Here is a 20,054-nt window from a genome sequence, read left to right as displayed (position 1 = left end):
TTCCCTGATCTCCTTCTTATTGCTAGCATACCTGTAGAAACCCTTCTTGTTACCCTTCACATCCCTTGCTAGCTGCAACTCCAATTGCGCTTTGGCCTTCCTGATTATACCCCTGCATGCTCAAGCAATATTTTTATACTCCTCCCTAGTCATCTGTCCAAGTTTCCACTTCTTGTAAGCTTCGTTTTTGTGTTTAAACTCACTGAAGATTTCTCTGTTGAGCCAAGCTGGTCGCCTGCCATATTTGCTATTCTTTCTGCACATCAGGATGGTTTGTTCCTGCACCCTCAATAAGGCTTCTTTAAAATATAGCCAGCTCTCCAGAACAGTTTATACACATCCATGACAGTGCTCCAGTCATGTGAGTTACCCCACCAAGTCTCTGTTATTCCAATCACATCATAGTTCCTTGACTCTCTAAGGACTTCCAATTCTTCCTGTTTGTTTCCCAGGCTTCTTGCGTTCGTGTACAAGCACCTAAGATAACTAGCCGATTGCCCTACTTTCTCAGTATGAATCAGGAGGCCTCCCCTGGTGCACCCTCCTCCTTGTGTTTTCTCCCGGTATCCCACTGCCCCACCTCACGGCTTAGGTCTCCTAATTTTAGATTTCAACCACTACATGGTTTTTACCCTTTGGGACACAGTATTGTAGTGAAGGAACATTAAATAAAATATACTAACTGCCCTCTCCCAGCTGGAAAGCACCATGGTCATTCTAGTTTTCTGGTGTGGCAGGACGAATGGGTTAACTACTATAGCAAAAGGGAAGTTCAAGAGCATGTTAGCTTCCTGGCAAATGAGTGAAACATCCTTGATACACATTAAAACATTCACCTTTCCTTTGGTATTTCAATAAACACAAAAAAGCTGCTTTCTGTAGCTATTCAGGTTCCATCTACAGCACCCACCCTCAGCTATTCACTTAATGACTGGTAAGTTACTGAAATATGCACGGTCATCTATCTTCCTTCCGTATATATCTGAACGAGTGCTGCTTTTCCATTTAGAGAAGACAGACAATAAGCTATTCTACAGACTGTCAGGTAGGTCAGTCTGTAGAATTCCTGTCACTGCTGAACCAGTGCTGTCTCCTTGCATCTGAAGGTGAAGGCTGTGTTGAAGATTGCATAGTCCATCCCACTAATTAATAGAGACAGACAAGCACATTGCACTGATACTCTACCTTAGCCCACTATCAGAACTGTTTCAAGGTCTTGGTGCTAATCTTTAACTATGAGACCTACAAATGGGGCATAGAAGTAGATGGGGAATTGGTTTGCACTCTTTTGGGCTTCTTATTGGTGTATAAAGAAATCTTGAAGTCCTTTATCTGAACATCATTTTTGTTTTGACTCCTTGATTGCCTTATCTTTAGAAATCTCATGTCTGGCCTTCCCTGATTCTAACTGTATCTCCAGGGAGGGTTATAAGAGCTAGCTCAGTTGTTTGAGCATTGGCCTGCTAAACCCAGGGTTGTGAGTTCAATCCTTGAGGGAGCCATTTAGGGATCTGGGGCAAAAACTGGGGATTGGTCCTGCTTTGAGCAGGGGGTTTGACTAGATGACCTCCTGAGGTCCCTTCCAACCCTGATATTCTATAATTCTATGAAATCCTTAACTGAAGGGTGCTTTATCTTTAACAAAGATACTTTCTTCTATTTCTAATAGAGCACAAAGTTTTAAACACACTGAATACAACTTATGCTTATGCTCAAATAAATTGGTTAGTCTCTAAGGTGCCACAAGTACTCCTTTTCTTTTTGTGAATACAACTACTTTCCTGTCCTGAATTAATTAGTATCAGAGGGGGTAGCCGTGTTCGTCTGTATGCACAAAAACAACGAGGAGTCAGGTGGCACCTTAAAGACTAACAGATGCATCTGAATGCATCTGAAGAAGTGGGTTTTTTAGCTTATGAAAGCTTATGCCCAAATAAATCTGTTAATCTTTAAGGTGCCACCGGACTCCTAGCTGAATTAATTAGGTTTCATGCATTGATAGCTATGGGGTCATAATTCTAATTCTCCAACTGCCCCTAGATTTTTTTTTTTTTTTTTAGGAAAAACAGGGTAGATAAAATCTTAATCTCAACCATAAGACATGTAGAAAACATATTTGATTTTAAGGAAAAACAAATTTGGGCCTTCTTTATCTATCAAAGGACAAAAAAGGGGCACTGACCCAATTTTCTTTTCCTGGGCATGTTGTCTTTTAAAGTTTTCTATGCACGAAGGCCTAGCTGTTTCAGACTACTCTGCTGCAACACCTGCCTCCAAATTGTGATCAACAGGGATGCTGTTGCTGACAAAGCATGATACCTAGCAGTCATGTGACAAACCCATACCTAAGGAACTCCCCAACACCACACTTGAGGGCAAGTAAAAAAATGAAGACAGATCTCCTTCCTTTCTCTCAGAGTGGCACAGCAACATGCACCAGGAGAGCTAATCTTTTCAAAAGTCTTCTCCATACTGCTAGCTTCTCCCCCACTCTTTTTAGAGTCTCAACTCTGGGGGGCAAGTTTCTCACTTGGTTTCTCACTCACAGCACCTAGGCACAACAGGGTTTCAGTCTTGGTTGTGGCTTCTAGGCACTGCCAGAGCACAGAAGTAATTTAAAAGGAACATTTTTACAGATATAATATGGATATTCTTTCCCTATTTGTAAATTACAAATATTTCAAGCAATAATATTTCTGGCTACATTTTCCTGAGAGAAAGGTAATATTTTAGCAGTTACAATGCTTGCCCATTTTTAGGATCTAAACTCTTTTCAAGATTTCCAGGGTGGTTTCTTTTTCCCCGCCATCCCCCAAAGCTTTTGTTCTCATCTTCCCCAAGACACTATCACTAAAATAATATTATGGAGTTAAATGTCATGTGATGGAGCACAGTAGCTAAGTGAGTTCTCAGCAGACTCCTGAAAAATTCCTCATTTAAAGCCCTACACTTCCTTTTTTGGGGGCAAAAATCAGAGAAAGTGGCAAGAAACATCTAATCTTTTTTGATCACCAGAAAAGGCCAACTCCACCAAAGCAGATATGAAAACTTTGCAGCCTGTTTCCTGGAACTCAAAGATGATGGGTCATGACAAACAAATTATCTGCCAGGAGTGTGCAAAATGGAGAGAGCAGAGTTTACTATATATAATGCATATTTACCACTTGTTCAGTGACAAGGTACACTACGACAATAGTATCAGACTGGTCTTATAATCAGGACCCAGTGCAAAGGTTAGTCACAAACTAAATGTTTTATTATTTTATTTCCTGTCCTCAGAGCTCAAATTTTCTTTTAAAATATGTTATCTAAATCTAACCATAGTTATCCAATGAGGCTTACTCAGTGCTGCTTAGAGTGTTAGACTATGTTTGTTTTAACTTTAATATGAGTAAACCAAGTGAAGTTGAATTACTTCACTTGGTTTACTCATATTAAAGTTGAAACAATCATAGTCTAACACTGGTTTGAGTGTAACAGTTTTACAGAGTTTGCTTATACCATAAATTACCCTGTATAACTCAGATCTTGCTCCATGTTACCACCACCTATAGTAGGCTATCCTCCATGGTCAATTCTTGAAGTTTGTACTTAAGTAGCAGTTTTGCCTGAGTAAGGACTTTAGGGTTTACACCCCAGTCTCTCTAACTGCATGTAAATAGTTTGTCTTTCATGGAACACTTTACACTGATTCTTGTTGAATTTTGTTCCATTAGTTTCCGAGTGTCTTTCCAATCAAGATCACATTCCATACGTTAATATTACCTGCTAAAGTATTTCTGATGTCTTCCACATAGGTATAGTTTGAATTTCATTATGTTCTGCCCTTCAAATAATTAATACAAATAAAGGAAACTTATTGTTTGGTCATGGACAGTGCTTGAAGAAATCCCGCCAATTGTCAGGGCTGTACTGAAGTTCCTGGAGCTACTGGTAGAACAAGGAATGTAGCTAAGCGTACACAGAAATTTTAAAAACAAAAATTGGGTGCACTCTACCTGGGACTAAAATACCATTACAGACAACCAGGTGTGCTAGTGTTACTGTATCACTGCCAATTTGTTTATTGGTTAGAAGAGTAACCAATGAACATACCTTGCCATACATAGTCTTGAAAGCTGCCTTGATTTTTTGCCTTTGATCGTTGGAGCGATTGGACACAACATTAATGATAGCCTGCTCATCCGTTCCTAGGAAATAAAAAGGCAATTTCTTACAAGAAATTAAACATAATCCTCCAAAACTGTTCATTTTTACAATTTTTAGAGTTTTGACAAATACAGTGCAAATTTTTATACACATATATATAAAAATAAAAAATGTTGGCCAATATATATGCTTAAAGGGTACAGTATTCAAAAGCACCAACTGAGAATTAGGAGTCTGAAATTTTTTTACCCAAGATCTATACAATTAGAAGAAAAGAAAAATGCCTTTAACTTTTTGGCTAATAAACATAAACTCTGTAGTAATCACTAAATACAGATCTTCTCTTACCAAATCCCTTCATAGCCTTGCGTAGTATTTCTGCATCCCTCCCAGCATCGAAGTTGGGCGCAGCTTGAATTGTGCCCTGAGTACTTTGAGTCATTGCTGCAGGCTAAGAGTGAACGAGTTATGCATTACCAGCCAATTTACATAATGCAAAGTACTAACTGAATGTAGTGTTAAACTTTACAGTTAATATTTCAGAGAGACACGCAAGGAACTTGTCTAAGTTTTACCACACACTCCTGGGGAGAGGAACAACCTCTTAACAGTTAGGAAGGCATTTTATCGCAATTAACAGTCTTGATCCACTAGTGCCATATTAACACTGTTTTGCACAGTTGCATTGCTGAGGATGTATTCTGGATGCAAACTCAGTGACCATTTAGGACAGAACTGTTCTTTCCAATACATGTTGCTGATCTCTAGGGAGTATTCTGGATGTAGAACTTTCACTGAAATCAGTGGGCTTTCCAAACAGACCACATGCAGAATACTGAAGAAAGCTGCTGTGTGGGTTAAAGAAGACTGTGACTCTCCTTTTTGCATAGACAGAGTTTCCAAAAGCAAGCTACTAGAGGGCAGATCCTTTCAGCCTAAGTAGCTGGCCTGTGCACTGGGGATTCTGCAGGGGCTTGATAGAAAGGAATCCTCCTCTCAGAGCACACTGTGTCTGCTGCAGCTACTGATTCCCTTCTCTGGCCACGTTAACCACCATTCAATCCACAAAATGGTGGATCCACTACCCCGTTCCAGTCCTTCCCTGGCCCACTCTAATCTGTCCCAAAGCACACTGGTAGTCCAAACAGAGCTGTGCTCCATGCTGTGCAGTCCCCACACGTGACAAATGATTGCACCAATTCCACTGCATCTTTGCACCACTATGCTCATATGGGTGGGGAATGCACAGGTATTTGCCCCCCTCAAAGGAAGATCATGGCTTCTTGCAGACTACTAGCAAGAGAAAAAATGTAAATGTTTTCTCATCCCCTTAGATCACAGGTGGAAAATCTCACATATAAATTACTTCTCATAATTCCCTGAATGAAAACGGGCAGAGCCTGATCTAAGTCATGTAGAGTAGGCAAGCCTACATCATAGGCTAATTTTATCCTAAAGTTATATATATAGTTCAGTACAGATGTAAAAGTGTGAAGCTTTCTGACAAAATGTCCAACTCCTTTCAAAAATACTGGCTATAAAATACACTAACTTTGTATTCTTTGAAAGAGAGGCTAATTGTGGTAAATGGTGCTGGGTAACAATCTAAGACACCTAGTGATCCATGCTAGTAAAGAACCCAAGCCCACCTATAGGACTGATTTGCTCTTTACATTTTGCATGCAGTACTAAGGAAACTGCAAGGGTTTCTATGGCATTACTGCCAATGTACCTTAGCTATTATAAAGGAATAACCTCAGCATATATAGTCCTGCATGCACACTACCTAAAAATATACATGGGCATTTGTTTCGGTTACATGGAAGAGTGCCCTACTATAAAACAGTATCTGTTTGTGGGATTTGCTAAGCAATGTGCTTATATAGCACTTGTAATAAAAACAATCCAAAGGAGACCAGCTTAGTTGTTACTGTCTCTAGTGCACAACTACCATACACAGATCTCTTAAATAAGCAGGCAGTTTTTAATGTATACATTAGTCAACTGAGCATCCTCAGAAACTTATGTAGTCAAGCAGCTAAAACAAAATGGGTGAACTTCACTTGCTGGCAAAGGCCCTCTTTGCCCCCACAATACCCCTAAATGGGCGTTTGAGTGTGGAAAAACACACATGACATGACTGCATAGTGGAGGGGGGAAGAGAGATGGCGTCTCCATATCCTATGCCTGCCAAGAGAGAACACTCCACACCTGCTTTGATTTTGGTGATATGGATAGTGTCCACTGGATCTATACTTACATGGATCCAGTGACTAGGAACCCCTGCACAGGGTGCAGTGATCCTTCCTCCAGGCCATAGGCCTGAATATTGGCCCCAAGACAGCAGTGCTACAGCCCTGCAGCTAGCCTCTGGCTTGGGGGGAGTAATTGTCACACCCCTATCCCAGACCTGATGCAAGATAATCTCTTTACAGAGGAATCAAGAATTGCACTATCTGTGCTTGCTTTGATGTACTTCTGGCCTTAATCTTTCTCCCAAAATACCAGCAGTGATTAGATCCACATTAAGGTTTCATTGCTCAATGACCCTTTCTTAAAAACTGATTTTATTGTTAACTCAATAACAAAAAAAGCCTTCTTGAGCCTGTTTGTTTTGTTCCTTCTTCCAAGTTTCAGTCTACAGTGACATTTTATTCCTGAAAATAGAATGGTTGACAAACTGCTGGGCAGAGCTTTCAGTAGAACTGTATAAACAGTGTAGTGGAAAATCTGCAGTTAGAATAGTATGTTGCCAGTTTGCATGTGTAAGGAACATGTCATCTAAACAAACATCTGTGGCCTTAAAAATAAAGTCAGAGAGCCTATAACCCCCAAACTATAAACACATATATAAAAATGATCTACACATCTGGTTGAGTCTAATATTGAAGTGTGGGTGTATCCAAAGTAAACCATCATTCTGCAGCATCTTTAAAAAGTTTCCAAACTGAAAGTAAGAGTTATATGGTAAGTGAAAAATCAAAGGGAAACGATTGTGAAGCAATACCTTTCGTGGCATAACTATATTCCACTGTCCTCCCTATTCTAGTGTGGGTGTATTTTCAATTAGTGTGTTCCATGTTATTTTCCATACTCCCTTGGGGCACAGATTAATGAAGAAATATTTTATGTATTATTCTCATGCTACTAGAAAGTATGTTTTGAGACACCATGCTGCTTACATCATTTACTTTGCATTATGCTCCAATCTACCTGTGATTAACATACATCTAGGGGGAGCATAAAATCCCTCCTTTACCTGTAAAGGGTTAAGAAGCTCAAATAACGTGGTTGGTACCTGACCAAAAGGACCAATAAGGGAAGAAGATACTTTCAGCTCTGTGGGGGAAGGTTTTTGTTTGTGCTCTCTTTGTGTTCTCTCCGGGACAGGGATGGACCAGGGCAGGAAAAACACATCTGAAATAAGCATCTAAGATGACAAACTGTAAGTAATCGCAAGGAAATGCGTTAGGTTATCGTCTGTTTTAGCTTGTGAATTTTCCCTATGCTAAGAGGGAGGTTTATTCCTGTTTTTTGTAACTTTAAAGTTTTGCCTAGAGGGGAATCCTCTGTATTTTAAATCTTATTACCCTGTAAAATCACCTTCCATCCTGATTTTACAGAGGTGCTTCTTTTAATTTTTTCTTTATTATAAAGTTCTGTTTTTAAGAATCTGATTGGGTTTTTAGTGTCCTAAAAACCCAAGGGTCTGGTCTGTGCTCACCATGATTACTCTCAAGCCTCCCCAGGAAAGGGGGTAAAGGGGTTGGGGGGATATTTTGGGGAAACAGGAACTCCAAGTGGTCCTTTTCCTAAATCTTTGTCTAACTCACTTGGTGGTGGCAGCGATACCATCCAAGGACAAGGAAGAATTTGTGCCTTGGGGAAGTTTTTAACCTAAGCTGGTAGAAATAAGCTTAGGGGGTCTTTCATGCAGGTCCCCACATCGGTACCCTAGAGTTCACAGTGGGGAGGGAACGCTGACACTACCTATTAACAAAATGATGATCTAGATGTTTCAGTACAAAAATGTGCAGACTTGGGAATAGATACTTATTGTGTCAAAAGGCAGCTACCAGTCTTATGGTGGTTTTTTTTCATGCACACAAGTTCAATTAATCAGATTTTTAAAGAATGTTGTTTTCCAAATAATTCTTTAAAATTCTGTTCTTGTCAGTATGATTTGATAGTTTACTCTAAATTCTCAGTGAAAGCCTCACATACAGTTAAAAATTCATTATGATATAACTCCTATACTTTTGTTTGATTTATTTTCAAAGGCTGTTGAAAACCTGGAAAGGATTCAGAAAAGAGCGACTAGAATTAGAGGTCTGGATAATGTGCCTTACAATAAAAGACATATGAAGCTCCATCTATTTAGCTTCTCAAAGAGAAAGTTATGAGGTGACTCAATCACCGTCTATAAGTACCTATATGGGGAAAAGATTCTGATAGAAGAGGACTCTACTCTAGTAAAGGCATAACAAGAACCAATGACGGGAAACTGAAACTAGATAAATTAAAGGGAGACAAAAGTGCAAATTTCTAAATTAAGGTATTTAATCACTGGAACAACTTACCAAGGGATGTAGTGGTATTCCATAACTTGAAATCTTTAAATCTATATTGGATGTCTTTCTAATTATGTTCTAGCTCTACCACAAGCTATGGGCTTGATGCAGGAATTAATGGATGAAATTCTGTATCCAGTGTTACACAGGTCAAACTAGATGTCCATAAGGGTTTCTTCTTCTGGCCTTAAATCTATGAACGTTTATAATCTTATTGTCCAGAGCTTCATTAAATATTAGCATGGTGCAGAATTTACAATCAGATTATAAATCTGGTCATTAAATTGCCAATGCTTTGTTTTTCTGTTCTAAATATTACCATATAACCTAAGAGCCCAGTTGTCTGAATAATCTTATGTATGTAACCATGTCCAACCACGCTGCCCCATTATCCTCATTCTCATTTGTTGTGTCATGTTTATAATCTAGTTTGTAAATTCTTCGAGGCGGGTACTTTATCTAACAATCTGTTCTGCGAGACTCCATGCACACCTTTGGTCTTGGTACAAATGCATAAGAACTAGAAAAGAGGTTTTTAAAATTGCGTTAAAGCATGGGTTTGATTGTGGTCACTTGCTAAAGGCATAAAGCCACTTCTGGTTTCAAGGTCAGGCATCTCTCCGGGATGGCAGATATGGCTTGCTCACTAATCAATGACAAAAAGTACCACTGCAAAAAGCCAGCTACTGTCAAAATCTGGCTTGGAGTTCATTTGGGTGCCTATTTCAGACTTGTGCTCTAAAAGACAACAAGGTTTATGAGATGAATACTACCCTTCATGCTCATCTTTTCAAGTTGCACCCAAATTGCTGGGATGATAAAAAGACTAAAATTTTATCTGAATTCCTAGACTAGAGCCCTGCATGGGACTATTATTTTTAATCCCACTCCCGTCCCATCCCACAATATCCACTCACACCCACTCCCGCATTGTTTCTTGCATTTTTATCCTGCTCCCACCCACAAATCCTGCAAGAGAGACCAATTCCCCCATGCTACTAAAACAAACATATGGTCGGTTAATATACTATCTATCTATCTATAGTATTTTTTTACATGGTTTAAGAAAGATTTGTTTAACTCCTGTTATAATAGACATCAAATCTCTTTCTACCCCTCACGTAAATTTAAGTATTAAAACCTTTATTTTTTTTAAAAAAGAAAAGCTTGCTTTACATTGCTGAAATTCTATTTATGACAGACTACTGTTGTGCTTATCATACGGAACATCAAAGCAAATTGCACCACAGTTTTGCCTTAAAAGGTGTAGATTTTTTTAAATTACTATAAAAAGTAAGTTAAAATAAACACTGAAATTTTTTTAAACTGCTTAAGTACAGTTTTTAGAACTTTGAAACATACCATTCCAATTATTTATATGTCAGGATTATTATTGCTTTTTGAAAAACACTTAATGGAAAAACTGCTCACAGCACTTGGTTTTTGATAGAAATAAATTTTAAGAAGAGGCTCAAACTAAGTGATCGACAATAAGGTCAACTTAAACAGCAGATGTAGCTAAATTTGCATTTTGTTTTCCCACAAATTACCACAATCTGGTTTTTTTGCCCACCCAATCCTGCCTGCAACAAAATACATTTTACCCGCCCTTGGTATCATGGCAGTGGATGCTGTAGGACTCTATCTCAGATTGTCTTTTGAACAAGGTTTTTTCCTTCGCTGCATTGTGTATAATAGTAACACTATAAATTATTTCAATTGCCCAGCTGTGCTATATTGTATTATTGGCAGTGCAAAATGATAAAACCATGAACAAAGAAGTGTTTTTCCATTGAAGGGAAGTTAGCCTTTTTCCAAGACTGTTTGACATAGCAGAACAAATGTATATCTCTCATACCAGCCAAACTTTCCCCAAAAGGTGTATTAGTTAAACTGATTACAAGTAACTGATGTGATAACTGATTTTGACACAGTCTGTAACTGGAAATGAAAAGAAGCCATTCATTTTGAAAACTTTCATTCAAATCCTCATTGCAGTGAAGTCAGTGGCAACACTGACCAAGATTGGACCTTTATACCCAAGTCAAAGGGAAGGTCAAGCATGTGCTATTCAAAAATAGAATGAGACACATATTGCAGTATTTGGTAACATAGTAATACTCAGGATTGCAAAGAGAATCTGCTTTTCATGGTTCCTATCCACTCAATGCCTTTGAGTATACAGGACTGTATCCTCCCATAGCTGTTCTTCTGATATCATGTTGCGCATAACACATAAAGGGCTATTACCGAACAGACTATAACATTGTCTGCAGAATTACTGCCAACATCTCCCCTTCTCTGCCCACCACCCATCCACCCAGAACTATTGTAAAGAGGCAGTATTTTACATTGCTATCCCCAAAACACAACTGTCATTTTCCCCATGAAAACTGTAATGTACTGCTCAGTTTTATTATGACAGTAGTACAATACATACCTGACTAGGCATTGGGGAAGGTACTTGTCCACCAGGGTATCCCACTTAAAGGAAAATTTTAAAACAAAGAAAAATAAAAAGATTATTTCTTAATACAGAGTTAATATAGTATAATGTATCATCTTATTGCATAACGCATCACTTTACACATCTATCAACTTTGCATACATAATCTCTGTTTTCACATATGAAGTTGCCTATGATACTCAGCAAACTGCAGCTCTTGTGGAACCCATGAGAATGACTAGCAATAGCCAATTGTGAAGGGTTCGGTCACAGAGCCCCCCTTGGGACTGTCACCTGATGTGCTGAGACTACCTCTGAGTCAGTTTTCTCTGACAGTTTGGGCCTCTAGAACCCTGCCTTGTTGAGCCAGATACGCCAGTCTGCTCCAACACAGACCCAGGGTCTGAACCACAGGCCCCAAAGCTGCAGACTTAACTGAAAACAGCTTAAGAAGTGCTCCTGTCTCCAGCACCCAGACACCCAGTTCCCAATGGGATCAAAACCCCAAATAAATCCGTTTTACTCTGTGTAAAGCTTATACAGGGTAAACTCATAAATTGTCCACCCTCTATAACACTGATAGAGAGATAAGCACAGCTGTTTGCTCCCCCATGTATTAATTACTTACTCTGGGTTAATTAATAAGCAAAAAGTGATTTTATTTAGTATAAAAAGTAGGATTTAAATGGTTCCAAGTAATAACAGCCAGAGCAAAGTAAGTTATCAAGCAAAATAAAACAAAACAAGTCTAAGCCTAATACAGTAAGAAACTGATTATTTATAAAATCTCACCCTCAGAGATGTTCCAATAAGCTTCTTTCACAGAAGTGTTATAGAGGGTGGACAATTTGAGTTTACCCTGTATAAGCTTTATGCAGAGTAAAACAGAATTATTTGGGGTTTGAATCCCATTGGGAGCTGGGTGTCTGGGTGCTAGAGACAGGAGCACCTCTTAAGCATTTTCAGTTAAGTCTGCAGCTTTGGGGATGTGGGTAAGACCCTGGGTCTGTGTTGCAGCAGACTAGCGTATCTGGCTCAACAAAGCAGGGTTCTGAAGTCCCAAGCTGGGAGGGAAAACAGGCTCAGAGGTAGTCTCAGCACATCAGGTGGCAGTCCCCAGGGGGTCTCTGTGATGCACCCCTTCATACCAATAAGCCACAGGAGTGCTCCAGTATACATGCTGGTAAGAAAGCATCAAGAGTGCTAAGCAATTTTACTAGTGCTGTGGGAGCTAGTGAACTCTCTCCCTTCTAATCCTTGCTCCCTATGACAAAAGCCAGGAAACTCAGAGCTAAGGAACAACCTGTGTTCAAAAGGAGCTCGGCAGTTCAGTGTAAAAGATATTCTAATCACTAAGCTGACTAGAGTGAAGAGTAAATCACTTACAAATGTCTTAAATATAAATAGTGATACACTGACAATTGTTAAAGCAAAATACAACTGAAGTAGTCTGGTTTTCCATTAGAAAGCATTGGAAACCCAAACACTACATGTGTATTTTATTTTTCATATGTAGGCAGGTGTACATTCTCGTGTTGTGTTAACAGTGGCTTAACCACTATTAAAGTTAGTGAAGCAATTCTTAAAGGAACTAAGATGGCCCTCGTAGCTGTCCCCATTCTCAGTCTCTTCTAAGTGCTGCTCTTAAGCGCATTTAAGGAGATAATTGCCTAGCTGGCAACTGAAAATCCTTAAAATGTCCTTGACGCACATCATTTGCATTCACTGCGTTGCCTTTAAGTGCCAGCCTACCTTCCTTTATACTTCCCCCTACTCCCAAGTGCTTAATTCAGTGTGGGCATAGAGATTTACTCTCACTGCTGAGCTCTGCACATATTTCTCTTGGCTTTGCAGAAGCCTCTCCATACAGGCACTGATCACTAGTGCATTCTGGTTTTCACAATTCATCAATGGCCTTGAGGATCAAGACACAACAGCATCCCAAACACTCTATGAAAATAAACAGCAACAGGAAGTGTGCCTTTTCTGATATACGTAGTATTTATTTAGATTTGAGTTCTCCTGTCAGTCATTCATTGGTCTTAGAAATCATCAGGAATTGTCTGTCCTTCATAAGAACAGACACAGCATCCAACTGCAATAGCTAGGAACAAAAGAGGGAGCTGCGGGCATAATTGCAGTTTCTTAACCTGGAATTCCTTGGTGCAACTCTTAGGTATATGACTTTTTTGGTATCTGACTAGGATGCGCACACACAGGCACACGCACACCCCCATTACCTACCTGGTATTTGTGCTGGTCCACCTCCCACATAGCTTTGAGATGGAGGTTGAGGATAACCACCAAAGCCAGATCCATTAGGGGGGACACCAAACCCAGGACCTGTAGGAGCTAGAGGGGAAAAAAGAAGTCAAAAATAGAAGTTTTTTGGTCATTTAAATTTTAGTTGATTTATAATAAAAACAGAGTAGGACGCTGTGCAATGCAACTGAAACCAAAAATCTTTGGACACAAACAACAATATCCTAATAATTTATACAAAGATTTGAAAAGCTACTACCATGCCTCATGAGTTCAGATACCGGATTGGAATAAAAGTGGTATATAATCATAACATTTCTGATTTACCTTCATCTCCTTCAGAAATAAGTCTGTGCACCTTTCGGGTTGGATTTATTTAGGTGAAGTGTATTGAGAAACACATTTGTTTTTTTCCATTGGAATAATGTTAGACTTGGGAAAACACAGGTATGTTTACTTCATAAAGCTTGCAGTTTGACCTCTGGTAATTCTCAGACAGAAGCAATAACACTAGTTGGGGGGGAGCAGAGGGCTTTCCTGAGAAGCCTGTTATTCAAAAACTGATATGTCAGAGTTTGGCTCTGGGTCGAGGCAGAACAGGAAACAAAAAATGATAAATGTTTACCCAGACCACATGTGCTAGGAATACAATGCAAGTTGACAGCGAGTGCAGATGAGAATTATTTTTTTTAAATGGGGTTGAAGTAGAAAAGAAGTGTGAATAATAACGTACATTCAGTGTTTAGAGCCTTGCCATCAAAATTAACAAAACTTCTGAATCCACAGCAACAACCCTAAAATCCTTTCCCTAATGAAATTTGTGAAAAAAATGTATTCTAATATTATACATATATATATATACACACTCCCTTTGATTAGAGCATAAAGCATTTGATAGCTATTAATTAAATAAGACTCAATAGCAAGAGGATAATTACTTACCCATTATCTGAAACTAAGGCACAAAGAGATTAAGCAATTTGACCATGGTCACACAACACGTCAGTGACATAAATGGAAATACTGGAGCTACCATGTAGGCTGCATTTCAGAGTCAGTTCCAGGGACAGACCACCAGAACCGACAGCTGAAAGACCTTCATGTGCTTCCAGTACTTTGGTTTTCTATTGTACCTGGTTTCTATCGGGAACTGGCTTCAATTAATTTTCTGATTTTTCCCCTTTGAATGTTCTCACCTAACCATGCTCTCTAATAGTTGCTCTTTGGCTCCCTCCACAGCTCTCCTCTGCCTTTTCTCTTTGAGCACAAACACTCACTCTCTCCCTCTCCGCCTCCCCACACCTGCCCTCCCTATTCTCCTGTTCCCACAAAGTTCCACCTCTGCCCTGCTGCAAACAAAACCCAGCTTGCTGATCGTGACTGGACTGGTGACAAACTCTATTCCTCTTCTTTCCTCTTCCTACTCCCTTCCTCTAACCCCAATTAAAAACAAACCAAACCTACTCATTTGTTTGTATTCCCATCCCCTACCCTTTTGTCCATTTGTATCATTAAACTGTAAACCCTTCAGGACACTGGTCACTTCTTTCCATGTCTGTATAGTGCCCAGCACCTGGGCCCTTGGGTGCTATTGTAATATTAATATTGCCTACTCCACAGAACCAAGCTCTGAGTGCCAGTCGCCTGCAATAACCACTAGACAAAGCTTACTTTTTTGTATTTTCTGAACCAATACAGGGACTGATTATGATGGAATTAACCTGTGAACAGTGTTCTTGAATATTACCTCCGGGATAAGATGGCATCCCCGCAGGTTGGGGAGCTCCAGGGTAGCCCCCCCCAGGTTGGGGAGCTCCAGGGTAGCCTCCAGACACAGGGTATCCTGCAGCTCCTGGGAACCCACCACTTGGTGGCGCTGCAGAATATGCACCACCTCCCACAGGAGGGAAGCCTCCAGGCACAGCAGGATAGGGGTATTGACCAGCAGGTGGATAAACAGACTCTTGTCCTGTAGGCTGAAAACAGATAATGGAGAGAATATTTGTGTATCTGCTAGAGACAGACAAGGGAATAAAGACTCTTTCTCTAGGTACCAAAGTATGCACAACTTAATTAACAATAAAGTCTGACTTAACCCTTAACAAAGAAGAGAAATTCAAAAATCTGCACCGATGAACTTGCTTTAACTATTGTTACTGGGTTAAAAAAAACAGTACTGATATGGAGACATCAAAATGTATTTGCCTTGTCAAGTGTGAGCCTGACTGTTAACACTCTAATAGCAAGACGAGCAATAAATGAAATACAGGTCTTGAAACAAGCACATTCAAAATTGACTAGGGTCTCTGAGGGAAAAGTTCCTATGGATTAATAGCCATACATGAGATCTCAGAAATATGCAATCCAAGAGCTCCTGAAACTATAGTTCATGACTATATAAATCAAATTGGTTCACTGTAAATCAGTTCTGGGCAGGTGCCACTCCCAAACTGCTCTGCAAACACAGCCCACACATTGTGTACAATTCATACTCACCCACTTCCTGGGATTTGGTTTTATTAACAGAAATTAACAATACAACAAAACTCTATTCAAACCTTCTCAGGCTTGGCTGCTCCCAAGATTCCTATCTCTGGACGGCTCAGCTCACACATTAGATTCTTCCTGCCCAGAAGGCCATTCCCACCTGCCTTATATTTACTTCAGAGAGTCAGCAAAACCCACTTAAGCCTTTCCCAGCAGAATCAAAACCTGCTAACAAAGTGGGGTATTTAGGAAAACACTTTTCAGAGTAACAGCCGTGTTAGTCTGTATTCGCAAAAAGAAAAGGAGTACTTGTGGCACCTTAGAGACTAACCAATTTATTTGAGCATAAGCTTTCGTGAGCTACAGCTCACTTCATCAGATGCATCCGATGAAGTGAGCTGTAGCTCACGAAAGCTTATGCTCAAATAAATTGGTTAGTCTCTAAGGTGCCACAAGTACTCCTTTTCTTTTTAGGAAAACACTGTCAGTATGACTTCCTGACTTCAGGGCCTGTTGGGACAATACAGAGGCCACACACCTCACCTAGGAGTAATTGTAATGTAAATTTCTAGCCAAAAAACACTAACAGTACAACTCATTTTAGGCAGAATAGCAATCATTTCACATTTTAAAATATTTTAAACCTTGCAAAGCAATAAATCCCCAACGAATAAGCTGCAATATTTCATTAAAACTCTAATTAAGATATTCCAATTATTCACGTAATGAAATCAAGTGTATTTCTGGGATGAAACTTTAGCATTTCAGAATCTAGTGCAGCACTTTTGCTCATGAAAATAGAGGTTTCTAACAGACAAGGCTAATAAAGCCCTTAACTATAGCTGCACAAAGGGTGCCACTAGAATTGTTAGGACACATTCTGAATGTATTAGCAGATCCCTGAAAAAATGATAAATGCAGCTGTGTTGTATGCATAGTACTTGAGTTTGTTGCATATGAATCATTTTCATCATGTTACAGTTCTCAAACTAGCTTAAATTTTCCAGTGCAGCTCATCCATCCACAGGATTCTAGATTAGTTTTTGATCCTCTTCTGCTGGATTGAAGTTTGTTTTGAAGCTTTTTGGAAATGAAGACCATATAACACTCAAGGCTGCACTAATAATCTCCATATCCTAGGCTGTCATGGGCTATGCTTTAAAGAATGGTGACAAAACTTTTGAAATCAGTGTAATGATTAATGATACTTAAATTCAAAATTTATCTGAAAATCTTTATTGATCAAAATACATGTTACAAACTAAGTGTTTTCACAATCTAAATTTGACTTATAGTATGCACTTGTAGAGTAAATGTGATGTGTCTAGCAATAATGCTAGGTAAAAACTCTTCAGTAAAGTTGGGAATGCTACTGCAAACATTCTCTTACCCTCTTTTTTTTTTGTTGTTGTTATTGATGTCCAACTTCTTATATGCCATATATAAGTCATCAGGAATTTCCCATTTATTATTATTTTAAAGGGACAAAATCCACTTTAAAAAAAATCACACTTCTGTCTGAAAACTTTTTGTGTTATAATAAATTGTTATAGTAAATGCCTAACATTACTATAACTGAAAGAGTAGAGAAAAGGTATTTCGCTTCTTTCAGATTTGTTGTATTTGTCCATCTTGACAGCACTTTGGATATAGTCAGTTTCACGATTTCCCCTGTTCGTATGAATCTTTCACACTTCAAGTGGGTAAAGAAAACACACTTTAAAAAATATATATATATAATGTGATTGACAAGACAAGGCAGAAAGCTTAATGGCAGGTGTAGTATCTGAAAATACTTTTAATTCATTTTTTGAATTTGACCAGATTTCAAGCTGTGTACTTTTAAATGGTAGTTCTCACCAACATAACTTTTCATACTATGAATGTTTACCTACAATAAACCCTCAGTTAGAGATTTTTCCTTAAAAAAGCAGGGCCTGATTTTTTAAGCATATGTTGGTGCTCAGCACCTCCGGGAAAAAAGTTTGGTTCTGTTTGTTAAATGCAGATTTGATCTAAAAGCATTCAGCTACTCTTCCACTTCTTAACTCGAGACAGAGACTGATGGTAGTACTAATGACTGGGGACCCCGCAGCTGGGCTCAGGGGGGAGAGGGTGCGGGTATCTGAGCTGCAGGGGGGAGGGGGAGCCACAGCTGGGCTCAGTGGGGAGAAGGTGCAGGTATCTGGGCCGGGGGGGCGGGCTGTGGCAGAGCTGTGGGAAGGAGGGGGTTTGGGTGTATTGGCTGCGGGGGGAGGGGTTGTGGGTGTCTGGTCCCTCGACTGGGCTCTGGGGAGGGGGGAAGGGTGCAGAGAAACAGGAAGTGGGTTGTCATAGTGGTTTCTTTAACTCTCTACTCCTGGGGGAATTTTTGTGTGTGTCTGTATTGTTACAGACATACTTGCTGACAGGTATTTTGAAATAAATTACCAAATAATTGAAACTGGTGTGATTATGTAGTGTTATTTTGACAAATAAAATTTACAGAACTTTGCAGAATTTTAAAATATTGTGGCAGAATTTTTAATATCTTGGCGCAGAATGCCCCCAGGAGTATTCAGTGGAATCTTAGATCTTCTGAGGGAGGGGAGGGATAGCTCAGTGGTTTGAGCATTGGCCTGCTAAACCCAGGGTTGTGAGTTCAATCCTTGAGGAGGCCGTTGGGATCTGGGGCAGAAATTGGGGATTGGTCCTGCTTTGAGCAGGGGGTTGGACTAGAGGACCTCCTGAGGTCCCTTCCAACCCTGATATTCTATGATTCTACTCGTGAGTTGCAAGGGGAATGAAGTCCCACAGCCAAAAGACAAGACAAATTAGCTAAACTGCTCTGCAGCAAAAGACAAGTCCTCACCGTGTAGAAGCAAGAAGCTAGATTTTCAAAGATGCTCATTACTCACGGCTCTCACTGAAATTAATGGGAGCTACAGTTTACTCAGCAACTCTGAAAAATCAGGCCACAGATCTACAGGGTATTACAGCTGAACCTGAAGCATGACCAGATGTGTGAACTCCAGCAAAGACTGATCTAGATTCAAATATCATCTGTATAATAGGCTGAAGCGAAACCCCAGATCAGAAGATCCTTGAACTTCTATATACATGGGGAGTGAGTCACAAAGTTTGGATTCAAATGTAGATCCAAACTACTGAATAAACACTGCTCTCATGACAAGAGGCACAGGACTATCCAGGAAAACAAAGAAAATCAAGAGAATCGACAAGTTACAAAACAAAACAAAACAAATCACCAAAACTGAGCCAAGCTTCTCTCAGCCTAGCAAATAACAAAAGAATTGTCTCTTAGGAGACCATGAAATGCCCTGAATGCCCATTACAGGAGCATGCTTTTTTTCCTCACGTAGAGAGGAAGTAATTCTTTACTGCATTAGATTATCTGGACCCAAGCTCATGAACATCTTGAGGGATGATGCCAGAGACTGTAAATCTAAAAATATCCTGCATGAAAGTAATGACTAATATTCCCCCAGCACATGACATGACAGAAGAGAAAGTCACAAGGGTGTGGCCTATACTTCAAGTACAAGGCATTTAAAAAACAGGCCATACTTACGGGATATCCAGGGAAAGCAGGATAGCCTGAAGGGGGATAGCCTGGGTATGACATTCTGAAAAAGAACAATATTTTCAGTGACCAACTTTTGGATTTAAAGTACAGTGGTATGAGTTAGTTGTTTGTGTGCTGAGTACGCATTATCTTGCTTAGCTGTGGAGGTCAGTACATGTTACTGATACGTATGAATTTTACTTGTCAGCTACTTTAAAAAAATATAAGTTTTCATTTCAGAACTTTTCAGACACACAAACCTAATGAGGCAGATACAAAAGGAAAACCACATATCAATCATGCCACTCAGTGCCACTTTTGTTTAACCAAACAAATACAGGAAGAGAATTGTCTCCCAGGAAAGCGTTCTGTAAGGGTCTGGTCCAGTAAAGCTAAGGGCATTCTGCACCTTCCAAGATCAGGAGCTAGAAGAGGAGCATCGTATTTTATTTATGGAAGTTAAAAATGGTTTATGAAGCTATCATTTTCATAACTAAATAAAAATATGTTTTAATATAATCTTCTTCTAGCACAAAAATAAGCATCTATTTCACACACCAAACTCAGGGTATGT

At 39.5% G+C, this 20,054-nt stretch overlaps 1 protein-coding gene and 1 long non-coding RNA gene across 2 annotated transcripts in view; one reads left to right on the top strand and one right to left on the bottom strand.

Annotated features, from left to right (window-relative positions):
* Positions 1 to 19,541, bottom strand: part of ANXA7 (annexin A7) — a 33,084-nt gene extending 13,543 nt beyond the window's left edge. Inside the window, exons 1-6 of the mRNA XM_074958432.1 lie at positions 19,487 to 19,541; positions 15,176 to 15,404; positions 13,411 to 13,518; positions 11,161 to 11,204; positions 4,498 to 4,600; positions 4,096 to 4,190 (exon numbers count right to left, since the gene is read on the bottom strand). Coding sequence (XP_074814533.1) covers positions 4,096 to 4,190; positions 4,498 to 4,600; positions 11,161 to 11,204; positions 13,411 to 13,518; positions 15,176 to 15,404; positions 19,487 to 19,540 — 633 coding nt within the window. The 5' untranslated portion in view covers position 19,541. The remainder of the gene's footprint in view (positions 1 to 4,095; positions 4,191 to 4,497; positions 4,601 to 11,160; positions 11,205 to 13,410; positions 13,519 to 15,175; positions 15,405 to 19,486) is intronic.
* Positions 1 to 20,054, top strand: part of LOC141990803 (uncharacterized) — a 67,835-nt gene that overhangs the window by 28,390 nt on the left and 19,391 nt on the right. The window lies entirely within an intron of this gene.

The sequence above is a fragment of the Natator depressus genome, chromosome 7, assembly GCF_965152275.1.
Source record: "Natator depressus isolate rNatDep1 chromosome 7, rNatDep2.hap1, whole genome shotgun sequence".
Lineage (NCBI taxonomy): Eukaryota > Metazoa > Chordata > Testudines > Cheloniidae > Natator > Natator depressus.
This window is presented reverse-complemented; position numbering and strand designations above follow the sequence as displayed.